Source organism: Oryzias latipes, chromosome 7 (assembly GCF_002234675.1).
Source record: "Oryzias latipes chromosome 7, ASM223467v1".
NCBI classification, from domain to species: Eukaryota; Metazoa; Chordata; class Actinopteri; order Beloniformes; family Adrianichthyidae; genus Oryzias; species Oryzias latipes.
The window spans coordinates 19087180-19104392 of NC_019865.2; the positions used below are offsets into that span (position 1 = coordinate 19087180).

Here is a 17213-nt window from a genome sequence, read left to right on the forward strand (position 1 = left end):
TAAATAAATCCTTATTTTTGAAAAAATGTTTTACTTTTGCACTGATTTATAAATATATAGTTATAGAAGTAAAACATGTTGTGACAACAGACTTCCTATAGAACAAAGTGTAACAAAAATTTAAACAGTTATTCTCACTATTTTTAATTGATCTTCACTTTCATTCTTTTATTTTGTAATCATCACGTTAACTGTTTCTCAGCCATAGTTATGATGTCATCACCGTCGGGTGCTCTCATTGGTTGGCGCCCCAGTATAAAGTTCCGCAGCGCGTCTCGAGTCACTCAACTGATGCTGTTGTTCAGCTGTCCTCCTCAGCGCCGAGCCTCCTCCTGACAGCCGGAGAACCCGAGGATTTAGCCAACGTGACACCCGCCTCTCTCCAGAGTGTCCCTGAACCTCTGTCACCATGAAGGAGAGAAGAACCCCGCAGCCTTGCGTGGCGCGGTGTAAGCTGGTGCTGGTCGGGGACGTCCAATGCGGTAAAACAGCGATGCTGCAAGTGTTCGTGAAGGACAGCTATCCAGAGGTTTGTACCCACAGCTGGAGCTCACATTCAAAGATAATAAGCATTAAAAATGTCACAGATGAGGAGAATTTGTCCTAAAGTCGCCTGAATTGCCCCTATATGGACAATAAAGTTTTCTTGTTATTGAATTAAACTATGGTTAATCAATTTAGTGGATTTAATCAATTAATTATGCAGTAATAAATGACTTCTTTGTCAATATTTGGATGAATTCTTAGAAATAGGATTCTTAGTTTAAAAGAGATCAAAGAAAAACTTTTCACAGATCTTTGTTTTTATTGCATCATTTCTATTTGTCTGAACATTGATTTGGTTTCTGTGTGTTAAAGTTTACATCTGGTGGAATTTTTCCAATCAAATGTGTCCTAAACTGTCTGCTCCTAGACTTACGTCCCCACTGTGTTTGAGAACTACACGGCCAGTCTGGATCTGGAAGACCAGCGTGTGGAGCTCAGTCTTTGGGATACATCAGGTGTGTTGAAAGCATGTTCCTCGGTTCCTCAGCTTGAAGTTTCCTCAGAGCTGAGGCTGAGCAAGAACAAAAAACAGTCAGTTTCATCCCTTCATTGATGGGTAATCTGGAATCTGTTCACAGTCCTGACAGGTCAGTCAGACGGGAGTCGGCTTACGACCGTGAACGATGCCCCGTCTCAGTCGCTGTTGCTCTCTCTGTTTACCCAGACGTGGCTATCAGTCAGTCCTGTTTGAGTGCAGTTAAGCAGCTTTTCACTCGAGTGAAATCAGCCGGATCTTCCCTCTGCTGATTGTGGCAGATTAGATTAAATGCAAGGAGCCTGAGATCCACTTGAAGTGGAATTTTAACAGCCCTCCTGTTTTTATGATGACAACAACAAATGCTAATCTCTTAAAGAATGCCTTTCTTTGTGGACACTTTGACTCTAGGACAGGGGCGGGCAACTCCAGGCCCTTAAAATATATTTCCAGATATCCTTGCCCTGCTCAAGGCTGATTACCTGGATCAGGTGTGTCCGGCCAATTAGGACACGGCAGAGCAGGGTATGTTGGAGAACGAGCAGGAATGCAACCCTTGGTGCCTGGATGACAGAAAACCGAACCTGAGTGTTGTAAAAATTCATTTAAATGCTGAGCAGTTCAAAAGGTTTCTATAGAAAAGGTTAAATATATTATGCGGAGGTACATTTTAGGTCTTAAAGACCCAATCAGATGAAAATGGGGTTTTTGTCTTTTAAACATAAAGTTCTTGTGGCATTTTTCTGATGATGGAGGACATACATAGAGAAAATTAAGCTCAAAATTGCATTTCTGAGTTTTTCCTTATTCGAATTGTTGTGAATCAGGATGTAAAAAAATGTTGTTAGAAAAATATTGTATTTGTGACGTATAAATTATGCTGGGCGGGCCTTTCCTGCTTCGCTCCATTCCAATGCATCCACTTGTATACGACTAGATCCATGTACGTCTTCGTTTTCCTCGTCTGAGCTGCAATCTGGCTCAAAACTGTACGGCTGGAGAGCTCCAATATTCCTCACCATTTTTGTTGCACTGGTAATGTTAGGTTGGGGTTATGAGGGGCTGTAAGCTAGCTGGACAGGGCTTAAACAGAGAGCTTGGTGATGGGAAGTGGGGGGCGGGGTTGCTCCGTGCAAACTCACACAATTCACAGGCAAATTTCCGTGAAACTCCTGCCGCACTGCCCTAGAAAACAACAAAGGGGTTTTGATTTTGGCTTAAAACGGCATAATGATCATTAAAATGTGATATTTGTTTGTACTTGGTGTTTTTCCTTGGCAGAAGGGGAGCAGATAGTCTAAGATCTGAATGTATACACATGTTTTTCACTCATAGCGGCCTATTGGGAGGGGGGTAAATATAGTGCTGATGAATAAAAAGGCTCTGTTTTTAGATCTCCGTGTGAACGGATGACCTAAACAGCAGAATTGTGTATTAATGATGGACGCCTTTCATAACTGCTGTCTGAACACAGGGCTCCAGGCCCTGTTCAGAGGAAGTCGAGCAGTGCCAGTTGGCCTGCAGAGAGGGTTTTTTTTATGGGGGGGGTTGCCTCTTTCCAAGCAGGAGGTGGAAGTCTGCATGAGTGAGGGCAATCGTGTGTGTTGGATTTAGACACTTGGAGCAGAAGGCAGAAGCCAGAGATACTGAGAGGAAATATTAGCTAGACTTCTCTACAGCTTGGTGTGTGTTGCTTAAAAAAAGGCTCTTATGTAACTGAACGCAGCACCGAGCAAATGTAGGTTTGTGTGTTTGAAACTTTCTGGACAGTCACTCCTCCTGGAAGAAAAGTTGTGTAACATATATTTGCTTTTGTAGCACAGCCAAATGTGATGTTCTGTCTGTGTTGGGATTTTCAATTATGAGCCTTACAGCCAAGAAAATGTTCCTTTTCTATGCATACAAATATTTTGTCAATTTCTTGTCAAGGTACTACGGAGCCCCTAAAGGGCCATTAAAAAAAAAAGTTGAAGTAAAAAAACACTAACGGTTGCACCCCAGTTATTTTTTTTTCTTTGCCTCAATTTTTTTTTCCAATGGCCCTTTAGGGGCTCCGTAGATAACATTAACATTTAAATAAAATGTTTTTTCTTTTTCCTCCCCCACAACTTTTTATTAATGAATGAGTCATGACAACACAGCAACTTCAATAATACTAGTTACATTTTCCTTGTAAAAAATAAAAATGCTGTATCGTATGACATTTTACTCAAAACAAGTATCTACACACAAATAAATAAATAAATAGAAATTACATAAAAAAAAACTTAACAATGTGCATTGCTTCTCTTATCTGATACCGTCACAGCACTCCTTAAAAAAAAAAGCTAAACTCCATGCAGTTGAATTAAAAAACCTGTTGAATCTCAAAATAAAATTTTAATGATTTAATTTATTATAAGTCCAAATATAGATGTTATATTGCATTTAGGATGTTTAAAAAAGTATTTGTCAGTCAACAATTTTGCAAGTTGTCCCATTTAAAAGGATGAGTCATATTATGGTCTGGTCTGTAATGCTCATCAGGAGGCACAATGTAAAAACAAGAATCTGGAAAATCACATTGTAGAATGGAGAACATTGTAGAGTTCTGATGTAATGACAGAGGTCAAAGGTTAAGGTTTGCACTGCAGCTGTTATTTTGGTCCAATTCTTCCATGCAGATCCTCTCACCTGTATGGACCCTGTATGGGTCCTTGGGCCAGACGCTTCGTGCTACTGCATAATAACCATGTAGTCACAATGGGGCACAAGTCTGGATCTCCCTGTGCCGGTACAGAGTTTTTTCAGGAAAGGTATCCGTTGTAAAACCCCCAACCATGTGTGCAAAACAGTGAGGGCTGATTTGCTGCGGCGGTCCCTGAAGGGACATGCTGGAAGGTGAACAACAACCATGATCACATTGCAAAATAGAGGACGGACTGTTGCATACCCGTACATACAATTCCGGCCACACTGAATCAAGACCGTAAATAACTCAATCGTCTTTTTTTTATCCTTCATCTTCAAATAAAAACACAAAGGTAGGGATGGGCCGACTTAATTTTTTCCAGCCGATACTTTCCCCTGCAAACTGTGGCTGATACCGATATTTAAGTGTCTACAGTAACACAAAGTTTAGATTTCCTTTTAGTTTCTGTATTAGAAATGCACAACTTTTCTTTACTGGGCAATCACATTGTACTTGACCTTTTTAACATACAGCATTCACCATAAGCCACCCCATTGCCAAGGATCTATTAGGAACAACATGTATCCCTATCAAAAATAACATTTACCTGAAAACAGTCAATTACTGACTATGACTGTAAACAGAAGTTTCCCAATCTATTAGGAACAAGAAAACATTTAAAAAAGAGAATGTTTCTGAAAACAGTCAGAAGAATATCAGTAGATTTTTTAATATCAGACCGATACAGATAAACTTAAAATAATGCAAATATCGGCCAATGCCTATACTGGTACTGATATATTGCCCATCCACAGTATCCAGATATCTATCTCTGAGTCACACTGGTTGAAGTGTTTAGCTAAAGATATCCTGGATCGATTTTAGATCAGTGAATCGGATAGAATCGACTCTGTCAAAATGAACCAATATCCACTATGAAGTCGTATTGTTGACCACTATTTATGATTTGAATCAAAAAATTGAAATTAATTGTTACAACCCTATAAAAATCTCATTTGTGAATAGAATCAGACGCCACCTAAGTAACGATCCACAGCCATAATATAATGGTTGGTTTTTCCACTATTCCATGAAAGAGTCACATTCATGAGAACCATCTAAAATATATACAGAAATGTTATACCAGTTAAACATGAACATTCAAACACAAAAAAACCAAATGATAAATCATGTTTTAATCACTTACAAAAACATTTAAAATAAAATCTCTTACTGCTTCTGTAGGATTTAAAGTATGTTGTAGATAATGAATATCAGCCCTTGGTAAAACATTTTGTTAACTTATTTGCTGACCTCCATTTAAAAACTGCTTCTTTAGACGGGATTTCAAGTTATGTCAATAAGGCAAGACATTAGCAATTATCTTGGACAATTATCACCTTTATAAAAGGATGGTAAAATATTGACAAATATTATGAAGTGTAGTGCTTAACTTCAAGAAAGATCAATCACAAGTTTAAGGATTAAAATTTTTTTCTGGCCAATAAACTTAAATTATGTAAATATCGGCCGATACGATACTGACACTGATGTATTCACCATTCCTACACAAAGGTCATTTCTGCCTGACCATTTGTGCACTAAAAGGTCATTTTACCAGTTTGTGTTGCCTTTCGTATAAAAAGGGTTTGATCCTTTCTTTGCTGGTGGAAGCAGATCTGTACATTTTCCTTCTTTTTCCTCTATTGAGAGCACTGCAGACGGTTCCTACGATGTGTTTGCCAGGCTAAAAGGAGTCTGTGTGTTCAGGCGAGGAGGAGATGGTGTGTGTGTGGGAGGGGGGGTGGAAGCTGAAGGTTGTGTACCCTTTATAGCTGTCTGCCTCCTCTTTCTCAAGCCTTACATCAGACTGGATGGTTATGTGTGACCCATTCTGATTCCCCTTCAAAGAGATACAGATACGTGCTTTTTTTAAACCAACAGCTTAGTAAAGAATAAAATAAATAGAGGGATAGTAAATATGCGTCAGTGTCTCAGTAGACTGAAAATTATGCAAATCTGATTGTTATCTGGTCCATATGGAAGCCCAGAAGCCTCCACCACCCTTCCACCTGCATCCTCATGGTTGTTTTCTAGAGCACATTTGGCTCCTGAGGAAAAGGAGGAGGAAATGAAATAGTGGGGTTTTGTGAAGGGTGACGAGGTGGTCGAGTGTGGACAATAGAGAGTGGACATCCTGCCGATCTGTTTATAGCACAGGAGCCTTCCTGAGAGTTAAACATTGACACATAGTTGTCCTGTTTATAGAAAAGGGAGGAAATTATAAGTTTTTCTGATGGGTCTGCCCAATCGTTCAGTACAACGTCATGACAGACGACCAATGATGAGATATTGTGAGGACTTTTAGCTTTAAGGGGACATTTTTCAGGTTTAGGCTTGAGGTTGGACAATAAGTTGAGGTTGAAAAAGGAAACAGAAAAGCTCAGTGACTCAGGAAAAGTTAAGAATGTCCATGAAGACACCATTGTTACTCAATGAAATAATGACATTTAGGTAAATTTCTGTTCTAATTTTATAAAAAAAAAGACTTTTTTATTCCCCTGAAGCATAGAATTGTGTTTAAAAAAGAAATCATAAACAGGTTAGAATCTTTGAATTGAATTGATCTTAACATATAATTTAGTATGACATCATCATATCCATCAATCAGTTTTAGTTAAATCAGTTTTTTCATTTCTTTGTATTTTGTCATGAAAAAAAAAGCCTTCATGCTAGTTTTTATTGTCCAAGCATATTGTTTATCATAAAAATGTACACATTTTTTCAGTTTGGGGAAAACAAAACCTTTTAGAACACAAATTTGACATGTTCAGAAATGTTCAGAAATCAAATTGTAAATCCAAATCTGATTGATTCAGGGTCTTGTAAGGGACTTCCGCCCTCATTTGTTCGGCTGACATGTGTTCAGTTCATGGTTTAAACTTCCTTCAGTGAAGTTAGAGGTTAATCGCCTGGTTAGCAACTAGCTCAGGGGTCGGCAACCCATGGCTCCGGAGCCACATGTGGCTCTTTCATCCATCTGTTGTGGCTCCCTGTGACTTTGGAAAATAATGAGTATTTTATAATAATTAAATTTTATTTTAGTTTTTTCAATTTTCATGGCATTTCAAAGGCTCTGCTAGCTCCGCACGAAGCACGAGCCACGTAAAAAACAGCTTCGTAATGAGCTCGTATTTATCAGGCGAGACCTGCAGAGCTGATAGCAGGGAGAGGCACGCGGGGCGGCTTCAATAAACACTCCGATCTTCTGCTGGGAACTTGACGTACCGCAGGGCAGAGACTGATGACAGACTGAGAGTTCGCGCCAGTGTTGCCAGATAGAGTCACAGGTTTCCAGCCGAAAATTCATCTGAAAACCGCCAGACCCAGCCAAAACCGCCCAACACAGCTTTTGCTGATGTTTTTTTTTTCATACTGGACTGATAAAATAAAAGATTTTTTTCTAAATAAAAGATAGTTCAGACTAAAAATAAAATGTGTACAATATTGAATATTTCTTCAGCAGGCCGCCTTCTTCCATTCATTTTCTTAACCCGCTCTATCCCTGCTATAACCTGCGTCCGGCTCTTTCATCCTTGTGCTGCGCAGGAGCGACCCGACTATCGTATTTTGCGCTCTCTGTGTAAGACACACTGAGGAGCACGGGGGGAGACAAATCTCAGCTGCAGAGGATGTGAACAGGTGAACAGGTAGAGAGGAAAAGCAGGTGGAGAGGCGGAGGAGGGGCTTTGGCTTCAAACTCTGTCAGAGAGATGCAAACACGGGCGTCAGATTGAGACGCAGCTTTCCCTGCGGGAGTTGAAGCAGAGACTTTCCCTGGGATGATTTTATGAACTCAAACATGGAAACATGATTACCAAGTAGAACTCTTCAAAATAATAAACCTGATCTCTCCACATTCTCAGTGTCTTCCATGCATTGATAAACACATCGCTCCATGCAGCGATCAGACCAGAACCAGTAACTCCTCCCACAAGCGGCCGCGGTATCATCCTTTAAAGAACATAATGTGCATTTGCAGCGGTGTATGCTTCAGACGATCTCCGATTGGCCAATCTCCATGTCAATCAAGTCCCGTACTTCTCAGTGAGGATTTTGATTGGCTGGTGGATTTTAACGAAGTACTTTTTTTTTAAATCTTTTCTGGCCCGCGATCTACACTCATGTCATTTAAGATCGATGTAATGAGCACCTTTGAATAATATATACATGCATAATATATATAATGATGTCAAAACGGGTTGTGGCTCCGGGAGCTTTCTTTTTTATTAGGGGCGGTCCCAAATGGCTCTTTGAGTAAAAAAGGTTGCCGACCCCTGAACTAACTGGTTAAACAGCAAGTTGTGCCAGAAGTTGCAAAATATTGAACATTAAATGCTCAGTTTCAGTCAACCTGTAAAAGTTACACTGCATTTTAGATGCATATTAAAGTTTGACTCAAAGACATAGTATTTCCAAACCTTTTGTATGGAGTGAATTATGGTCATGTTTGCTCTGCTTTTATTGGATTTTGCATCCTGGACTGGACATGCATGTTTTACTAAGCATCGCTCCAAAACTGAAACCTAATTTAGAGGTTTGGACTTAGTTTTAGGATAATGATCAGTCAAATAATTCTGCTGGACAATCCTCTAATGTATATCTACCTTTTTTAAAGTTTCTTTTTATTTATTTTTTACGCATAATAATTGTGACCCTAACATCACTACACCATGTAAAATGTTTGGTTCAAACATTCATCTTTAAAGTATTTTTTCAATTGCTGATAGCCTTTCAAATATTAAAAAACCTTTAACTTTACACCGTAACTCAGTCGTTTTAATAAATAATATCACTTATTTTCCTACTCTATCTATAAAATTGACTTTTATACTTTTCAGATTTCATAACAATTCTCATTGTTAGTCTTAGAAATGTAAATTTAATCTGTTTCAGGCTCAAATATTATGTCGCATCAGGCCTGAACTTAATAAAAAGGAAGGAAAATGTAAAAAACGACAAGAGCTTTTATCCTCTGCTTGATGAAATTGGTTCAAAATCATGTTTAGACAAAAACACAGCGGTGAAAGACCTTATCTGTGTGTCAAAATACAGAGGGGGCAGATAAGGGTTTTAATGTTTCCAGTCTTTATTCAATGCAAGCAAATGTTTCTAGATTCTAGGTTTTAATGCATGGTAAAAGCTGTTTTATTTACAGAAAAAATACAGTTAAAGATGTTTTCATACTTTTTGAAGCTGAAAAAGTTGTTTTTATCTGGTGATTGTGCTATGACACAGGTATGATTATCACAGTTTTTTTTCCAGTTTTATGTTCTTTCCAGTTGGTAGCTACACTTCCTGAACACTTTCCTCATGGAAAAACATCCGCCTTAAAAGTTTCGTTTCTTCATTTGGTTCGGGCTCTTTTTCAATGCGTAAATGTGAAAAAACGTCACATCACAGCACATTTTGCTTTGATTTATTTCCTACTAGTTCCTCTTTTGCCCCTCTAGGATCACCGTACTACGACAACGTCAGGCCCCTCTGCTACAGCGACTCGGACGCGGTGCTGCTCTGCTTCGACATCAGCCGGCCGGACACCGTGGACGCCGCACTGAAGAAGGTTAGGAGTGCTGGAATCTGCTGCTTGTTTGAACCTCATTTTGCAGCCAGGAGGTCAACGTTTTCCTCTGTGTTTGCAGTGGAAAGCAGAAATTCAGGATTTTTGCCCCAGCACTCGAGTCCTCCTCATAGGCTGCAAGACAGACCTGCGCACAGATGTTTGCACACGCATGGAGCTGTCCCATCAGAAACAGGCTCCAATCTCACAGGAACAGGTTAGCCCACCAGATTTTTTTTTGCAATAAAAGCTCTTTGCTTGGGTTTTCACCTGCTCCTCGCTTTGTTGTCAGATAAACGCGACCTCTTGCCTTCATTTCACAGGGTTCATGCTTTGCCAAGCAGCTCGGAGCTGCTGCGTACCTGGAGTGCTCGGCCTTCACGTCAGAGAAGAGCATCCACAGCGTTTTCCGTAGCGCAGCTCTGGCCTGCACGAACAAACTGCAGGTGGCGGAAAAACTCAGCCCGGTCCGCCGCCTCTCCAAAAGACTGCTACACCTGCCCAGCAAGACAGAGCTGCTGTCCTCCAGCTTCAGCAAGGACAAGTCCAAAAGCTGCTCCATCATGTGAAGCCCACTGTGACGTGCCTGTGAACTGCACTGCAGCTGGGTCGGTGCGGGAAACAAAGCAATGATGCAAACTTCAAATAACTTGTTTTTTTATCCTCAGCAAATAAAAGGTGTAGATTCAACTTTAACATTCAATCATATCCAAACTGCTTTAAATCAGCAAAAATAATGCCAGACGTTTCATGTTTCCACCTCCCTTTGACTGCGTTTAAGTGATAAAAACCTGTTTGTAGCTTCGTTGTAGTGCCCTTTCCCTTCCATCACTCTGCCATGACGTCTGGTAAAGGTCACACTACAGGCTGAGTGACAAGATGAAGTGTAAAATGCGAAAGAGTAAAATGCAGAGATTGAGAAAAAAAAATCCCTCAGACGACCTGTTACTATTTACAGATGAGAATGGATTGCAGACTCAAAACTCCAAAATGGTAGGAGGACAAACAGAAGATCCAAGGTGGTGTAACACTCACCAACCTTCTATGATCAAACCTTTTTCACCGCAGAAAAAACGTTAGGAGTGTTTCCGTTTACTGCAGCTTTCTTTCTATCTTTTAAGCTGTCTTCAAAATGATCTGCAGCCCTCAGAGAAAGCACATTGTGTCCCTCGAGCAGAATCCCGTCAGTTGGAGGTTGAATTCCCGTCCTTGACATCCGACTGGTTGTCAGGGTGTGTGTCATACTCTGTTAGTGAAAGTTACATGAAAGTGTAAATGTTCGTCCATTGTTTGTGGAGGAGGTTCAGTCAAAAAGACGACAAGAGCAAGAAAACAAATTACTTCACCACTTACTGCATTATATTGTGCATTCACCATTTTTAGTGGTCTCCGAATGCAGAGTCCTAGAAATTTCCCAGAAGTCTCTTCGCAAAACCAGCCTGTATCGATGCCCACTAGATTGACGATTATAGACCACAATGCATTGGATGTGAACACTTTATTTTTACTTATTATTCCTAAACTGTCCAAGTTTTCATCATCAGAAGACATTCATAAATAATCTTTGTAAAATGTTCATATTTATTAGGTTTTTACTTTGGGAATTCTGTGACGTCATCTTCTCTGTTTAAAACAAAAAAGAAGTGAGCATGGTGTCCAAACTGCTTTGAATATCCAGGGCACTAGATTGTCCCACACTATATCCTTTTTTTTATCAGTTAGGGAATAGTGAGTCTGAGTCGACATCTTCCAGGTTTTGTTAGCTTATTGAGAAGCTGCCATGAAATACACAATTTCACATTTTTAAGTGTAATGTGGCTCCGACTTTTGATCATTTTAAAATGTTGGCTGTCTCAATAACCAGATTTTCTTTTCTTCTCTTTATATGTGTAGATAAATATCAAATGTTGAGCCAAATCTGTTCGGTTTTCAAATTGTGATCCTCTAATGGAACCCATGCTGACTCAAACAGTGGCTTAAGTTGAAAATGTAACACTGAAGTTTGAAGCCGTCTTTTTGTTCTTAAAGAAGACAGTTGGAATTCCCTGTGATCCACTGATCTTTTCTTTCTTGCTGGTTTCTCAAATTTCCACCCAGACTAAATTTTCCAACAAATTTCTCCTCTAAACAGGCTGGTCCTGTCCTCTTTGGTTTCGTTTTTGACCTCCATGGTGAAAACATCCCCTCTCCGTGCCTCTCTGGAAGCTGCGGATGTTTTCTCCACTGAAGTCTTTTGGCATCAGCCGCCGCTGACAGCTCGGCTTGCGGAAGACTCCACGATTTGCAGCCTGCAAAAAGAGCAGCGGAATTTAAAGCGTTGCTTAGCAACAGGGCTGTAGTTGTCTCTGAGATGGAGGGAGGGACAGACTTACCTTTCTTTTGTAGCATCAGAATGAAGTTGATGCCGAGGCTGAGAGGCGAGCGAATTTCTACGCAGACGGGGTTGAAAGGACCCCATGCTTGCTGACGGCAGACGTGCACGGGCTGTCAAAGGCAAAAGGGGGGAAGGTGAGGTTCTTTTGTAGCCATCACTACAATTTAGGCAGCATAAAAAGTTGCCGTCTTTATATTTCTGTCAGATTTTGTCATTGTTGTGATGTATCGTTTCTTGGTTTTGTATGTTTTGTACATATCCTTCCTCATAAAGCTGCTTCATTACAAAACCCAAACAACATGCTTGTATGAAGCTACCTATCATGACTTAAATTATTGACTTTGAATTCTGTATTTGTAATCGTCATGCTATCTTGAAAACTTTTATTTATATAAAAATGACTGAATTCATAGCTCACAAGTGTTTGTTTTTTTAATTATCAAAAGGCAGGTTTTGATAAAAATGTGTTAAGAAAGTCATTCTTTACCTCTCCTGATGCTTTTGTCATGTCAGAACAGCATACAGATTGCAGCTTTGCTAAATTTAAAATCAAATGAAGTTGCAAAACTGTTCAAACTGAATTATAATAAAAGACAATGAAAATAAAAGCTTTTTCCTCTGGTCAGGGGCCTCTTATTTTGGACCAACAAGCACTTGTGATATCACTATTCTCTGTTTTAACCCAAACCACCTGTCAAAACATCGAACTGAATCGTTGCATGTGTTTACAGATGTTTATCCTGATAGTGTCAAACTCGTGTCGAGCTAAATTTGAGACGTTTAAAATTGTTTAATGACATTACACCAAGCTTAGTACGGGACAATTGAAAGTTTTTCATTTTTACTTTCTCATTAACAAATTTCATAACAAACTATTCTAAATTTTTAGGTTTCCTTATTTTTGTAACACACAAACCAAAACAAAACCGTGACCCAAAAATCGAGGTTTGAACCAAACTGTGGGGAAAGTGAATCCATACAAGTTACAGTCAAAATCTGAAGGATTTTTTTTCTTTTTTTAAACTTTATATTAATTTAATAGGGTAATTTTTAAGTTGGATAAATAGGAAAGGATCATCGTCCTGTGTTTGTTGGATTTAAAACTACACATAAGCTGCTGCGGTGCAGATAAATAATGCAGCATAGATGTCCGTGTTGTGTGATTTAATGTGTTCTCACTCATAAATGTGGACAAGGTCGGTCAAAGCTCCCCTTCTGGTGGCCCGACAGTCAGTTCCGACAAAAAAATTTTGTGGAAAGCCAGGAAACACCACAAAACACGTCCAGGCGTGTCAATCATGTGAGTGTCTGCAGCCCCATAAACTGGTTTTAGCTCGTCTAGAAGTCTGGGCGGCACATCCTTTCAGCTAAGATTGAAAACGTGTCTGTCACCTGCAGGTTTCTACATTTTTGGGGGGGTTTGAAGCACGTTGAGTTTACTTCATAAACAGAAGTATAGCGATAAATGACTATATGCACATTTTGAAAAAGGTTTTGGAGGAAGTTTGACAAACTTGTTTAGGAGAGCATCCTTTTCTCAGTCCAGTCCAAATGTTAAATTTATACAAACAGTATTAACACAGGATTACAAGAAATAAAAACACATGCTAAAAACAATTATTTTTATGGTCTAAAGAAAAGGAAAGTGAAATGAAAAATACAATTTGGTGAATATGTCTCTTGTGGAGATGCAGTGAGTTTTAGTATTTGTTCTCACAGCTGGTTTCATAAACATATTTGATCCTCTCAGACTGGATCTATTATCTCTTAAATAAAAGAGTCTTTGGATGCTCTCTGGAATTTTTTTTCAACTCAATCTCCAAATTCTAATCATTTTAATTCATTAAACAGTGAGTTTGTCAGCTCTATTTAACATGATCCGGTGATTACTCTTATTATGTAATGAGCAGGTAAATATTAGCTGGTTATTTATTGGTGAATATTATTCAATAATTAATGTTTCAACTAATTGAATGTGTCTAACCCTTGGTCAACTCCTAAAATGCGATCACTTTTAGAGGAGCCTTCCATCATTTTTTGGGGTTATTCCAGAGAATGTTATCTTCCATCCTCCATCACGGTAGTTACTGGCTTTCTGTCCACTCACTCATGTTATCAGTCTATCCCTGCTCTTCCATGGATGACAGGACAGGAATGTTTGCCATTCCTGGGCCATCTAAAAGGACACCGCTCAACCTTTACCCTCACAGCAGCAGCAGACAGGACGCAGCAGAAGGAATGTGCTCCACACCAGGAAAACACCAAAATACTTTTCACCTCCACAGCTGCAGCAATGATTTCCTACAGCTGGAGATAGATGTTCTGTTTGATCATCATGAGGATCTGCTGCTGCTGCCAGCATTTCTGCCTCTGAAATAGAAAGTTATGTCCCTTCCCTAATCCTGATCTGTAGATGTTGTGCTTTTTTTTTCACACACCTTTTCATCACACACTAGTCTCTGTGATTTAGATAACCCTCTTACTAAGGCGTGTGGAGCCTGCCATCCATGGGAGAGTGCTGCAAGGCGTGATTACACAGCAGAGCGCCACTACAGATGATGCAGATGGGGCACGTGTTCAATGGCAAAGACTGGACAACATCTTGTACTGTTGGAAAAATCTTCAAGTGTAAAGAGGGGCATTTTTGGAAATAGATTTAAAGAAAGGGAAGAAAATATATCACGATACATTGACTTTTAGGGTTTGTGCATCACAACTTTTTTTTAAATGTTGTTTTTTTCGTCAAATTGTTTCAATTTTCAAAGCTTTTTCATCCCTGGGGGAAAAGAAACTGATTATTCACACGGCATAAAGCCAGATAAAGTTGCAACTTTTTGAAAAACGTTTTTGTGCTTTGAGTGTGAAGGTTACACATATGTTCTTAGTGTTTGATGCTGGAAAATGAATATCCACACTGCAAAAAGACACCCCTTGGATAAAAGTAAAAAAATTCTTACCTCATTGGAAGATTTTCTGGTCACTTTAAACTATCGCATTGCCACTTTTGCACTGACCTATTTCGATTATTGTTATCACTATTATTGTTATTTTGAGAGTAAATAAATTTCATCTGTGCTGAATATCATGCTTACACAGTATATTTGACAATAAAGCTGACTTGACTTGTAGGCTTGACTTATTTAAATAGCCAAAAAAATAATAATGATAATCTGCAAATGGAGTAAAAAAATGGGCTTATCAAGAATACTTATTTTAAGAAAGAACTTATAGTTGCTACGACATGTTTTCTCAAGCTAAAATTATATCTTGAGAAGATTATTATTTTTCTTGCAAGTCAGATATAAGACTTTTTTTTTCTTGAAACAAGGGTCTTATTACTCTCTTAAGTTTCCGTTTTTCTGTGTACTTGTATGAATCAGAACAGTGGAAGAACACATAACCAACACGTTCCTTAATTGTTAGCTTTGCCTTAAAACAGAAAATTTAAGACTTTTTTGCCTCTTGAGCTTGGAAATTTAACTGACAAAAATGCAAAGAGCACAAACATTAAATCCTGCTGTCTATTGTGAGAACATTCAAACTTATCCATGAAGAAAAGTAAATTTTTCTTGAAATGAATTGATTTGTTTCCAAAACATCTCAAATTGACCAGTAAAATAAACATAAATGAAAAACAGTTTTGAATCATGCAGATGTAAAAATCGTCAGACATGGCAAAGCGCCTGAGCTCCTGTCAGGACGTTTAACAGGATTTTGTTAAAGGCTCAGCTGGAGGAGGACTAAGGGAAAAAGTCCTGCGGGAGCATCCATCCTGTGTCGTAAGCAGATGAGGTCCATATCATAAATTCCTGCATAACATACATTTTTGTAAAGCTTTATGTCTGATGGTGATGACAAAGACATCATGTTTTGAAGTCTGAATTCAGCTGATAGTTGGTTTGTTTAAAGCTTGACTAAAGCCTGAGCTCATCAAGGTCTGATATAGGAAACCGTCTTTCCCATGATGGCTTTTACTCTGGTCTTTTGCAATGAAAGGAGAAATGTTCAATGGCCTTGTGGTAGAGTGTTTGCCTTTGAAAGAGGAAGGTTATGAGTTCAAATACACAGTTGAGTCATGCCAAACCCTCTAAAAATGGGACCCAATGACCCCCTGCTTGATAACTTTGAACCATTCACTCTCAACACTTGGGTTATTTCTTCAGCCCAATTCTTGAGTGATCACGTTGGGGCATATTTTGGAGACAATACTATTTTTTGGGGTTACAGTGGTTTTATTTAAACCGAATTTATGAGATTTGGGATAAAAACAACCCAACTGTGGTTATTTTGTTATGTTTAGATTAACCTCATTTTAAATAAAACATTTTAAAACTATTGTAGCTTTAAATCTTAGCTAAAGAAAAAAAGGAAGGAAATCTGGCATCTGTGGCAGTAAATTGAAAAGTTCATTTTTGCTTCAGGCAGCTCCCAGCTTGTTTTTTCTGCTTCCTAGAGAAGGCAGACGTCACCACAGAGAAAATCTGTTGGTCTGAACCCTGAGGACTTACTCCCGTTAATTAAATATATCAACCACTAAACAGCATGTTAGCATCAGCAGGCCGCTAAAATGTGCCAGAAGTCAAATCAGACACTGAGTGAAATTAAGTGAAATATGTGTCACTGGGTCAGTCCAATTATCAGACCACGTTTTGGCCTCTGACTGAGCTGGATGGCCGTCCATGCATGAATACGCACACGCGTATTGGCGTATGAATGTGTTTGCTGCATATAGTGGATGGTATCTTCTGTATGCTCTGAGTGTATTTCTTTAGCTCGAGTGCAGCAAGGTGAGTCTGGTTAATGCTCAGCAGAGGTCAGGGAAGCTCTGCTGTCAGGACGAAACCCCCACTTCTGGCATGACAATCCTGCTCTAACCCTTCCCCATCCACCAGAACTCCCATTTACTGATTCCGCTCACCTTTCAAAGATCTAACGGCCCCCGCCCAGCCCTTTTCTCTTCTGGTGCTCATGCACATGTGCCCTGTTTGGCACAGCCTGGGGGCATGTCAGGAGCGAACGCTCCTCTGGCTCTTTAATCAGACGACTGGCATCAGGGAGTATGGGGGGGAAGGGAAAGGAGGCAGATGAGGTGCCCGTGATGGGGGTGGACTTGATATTGGAGTTGGGGGGGGGTATGCTGTGGATGAACTTTATGCATCTGAGCAGCTTCACTTAATCCTATCTGTGTCGTACTTTCATGACAGCCTGAAACAGCTCAAATAGTCTTTCAGCACTTGCTAAATGGCATTCTAAATAGATTTTTGCTCACACAGAGCCGCCTTTCTCAATCACTTTTGAGGCGTTAGGAAGGAGAGCTACAGTCAGTGTTACGCAACCATGGTTAAGAGCAGGTCAACAGTGAGACGTGTGGAATCACTATTTGTGTTGAAAACATTTTAAAAGATCTACACAAGGAAATTATTACTTGTTCTATTACAAAAACGTTGTAAAAATTCAACATCTACTAACTTGCCACATTATTTCAGACCATCACAAAAATAAGAGACCCTCTAGGTTGTAAAAAAAT

At 39.4% G+C, this 17213-nt stretch overlaps 1 protein-coding gene across 1 annotated transcript; it reads left to right on the top strand.

Annotated features, from left to right (window-relative positions):
- Window positions 1-254: 254 nt before the first annotated feature.
- LOC101157215 (rho-related GTP-binding protein Rho6) lies at window positions 255-12098 on the top strand. The gene is made up of 5 exons (XM_004070808.4): window positions 255-529; window positions 914-1001; window positions 9206-9315; window positions 9395-9529; window positions 9636-12098. Exons 1-5 carry the CDS (start codon window positions 410-412, stop codon window positions 9879-9881), a joined length of 699 nt encoding a protein of 232 aa, XP_004070856.1. The 5' UTR covers window positions 255-409; the 3' UTR covers window positions 9882-12098.
- Window positions 12099-17213: the final 5115 nt, after the last annotated feature.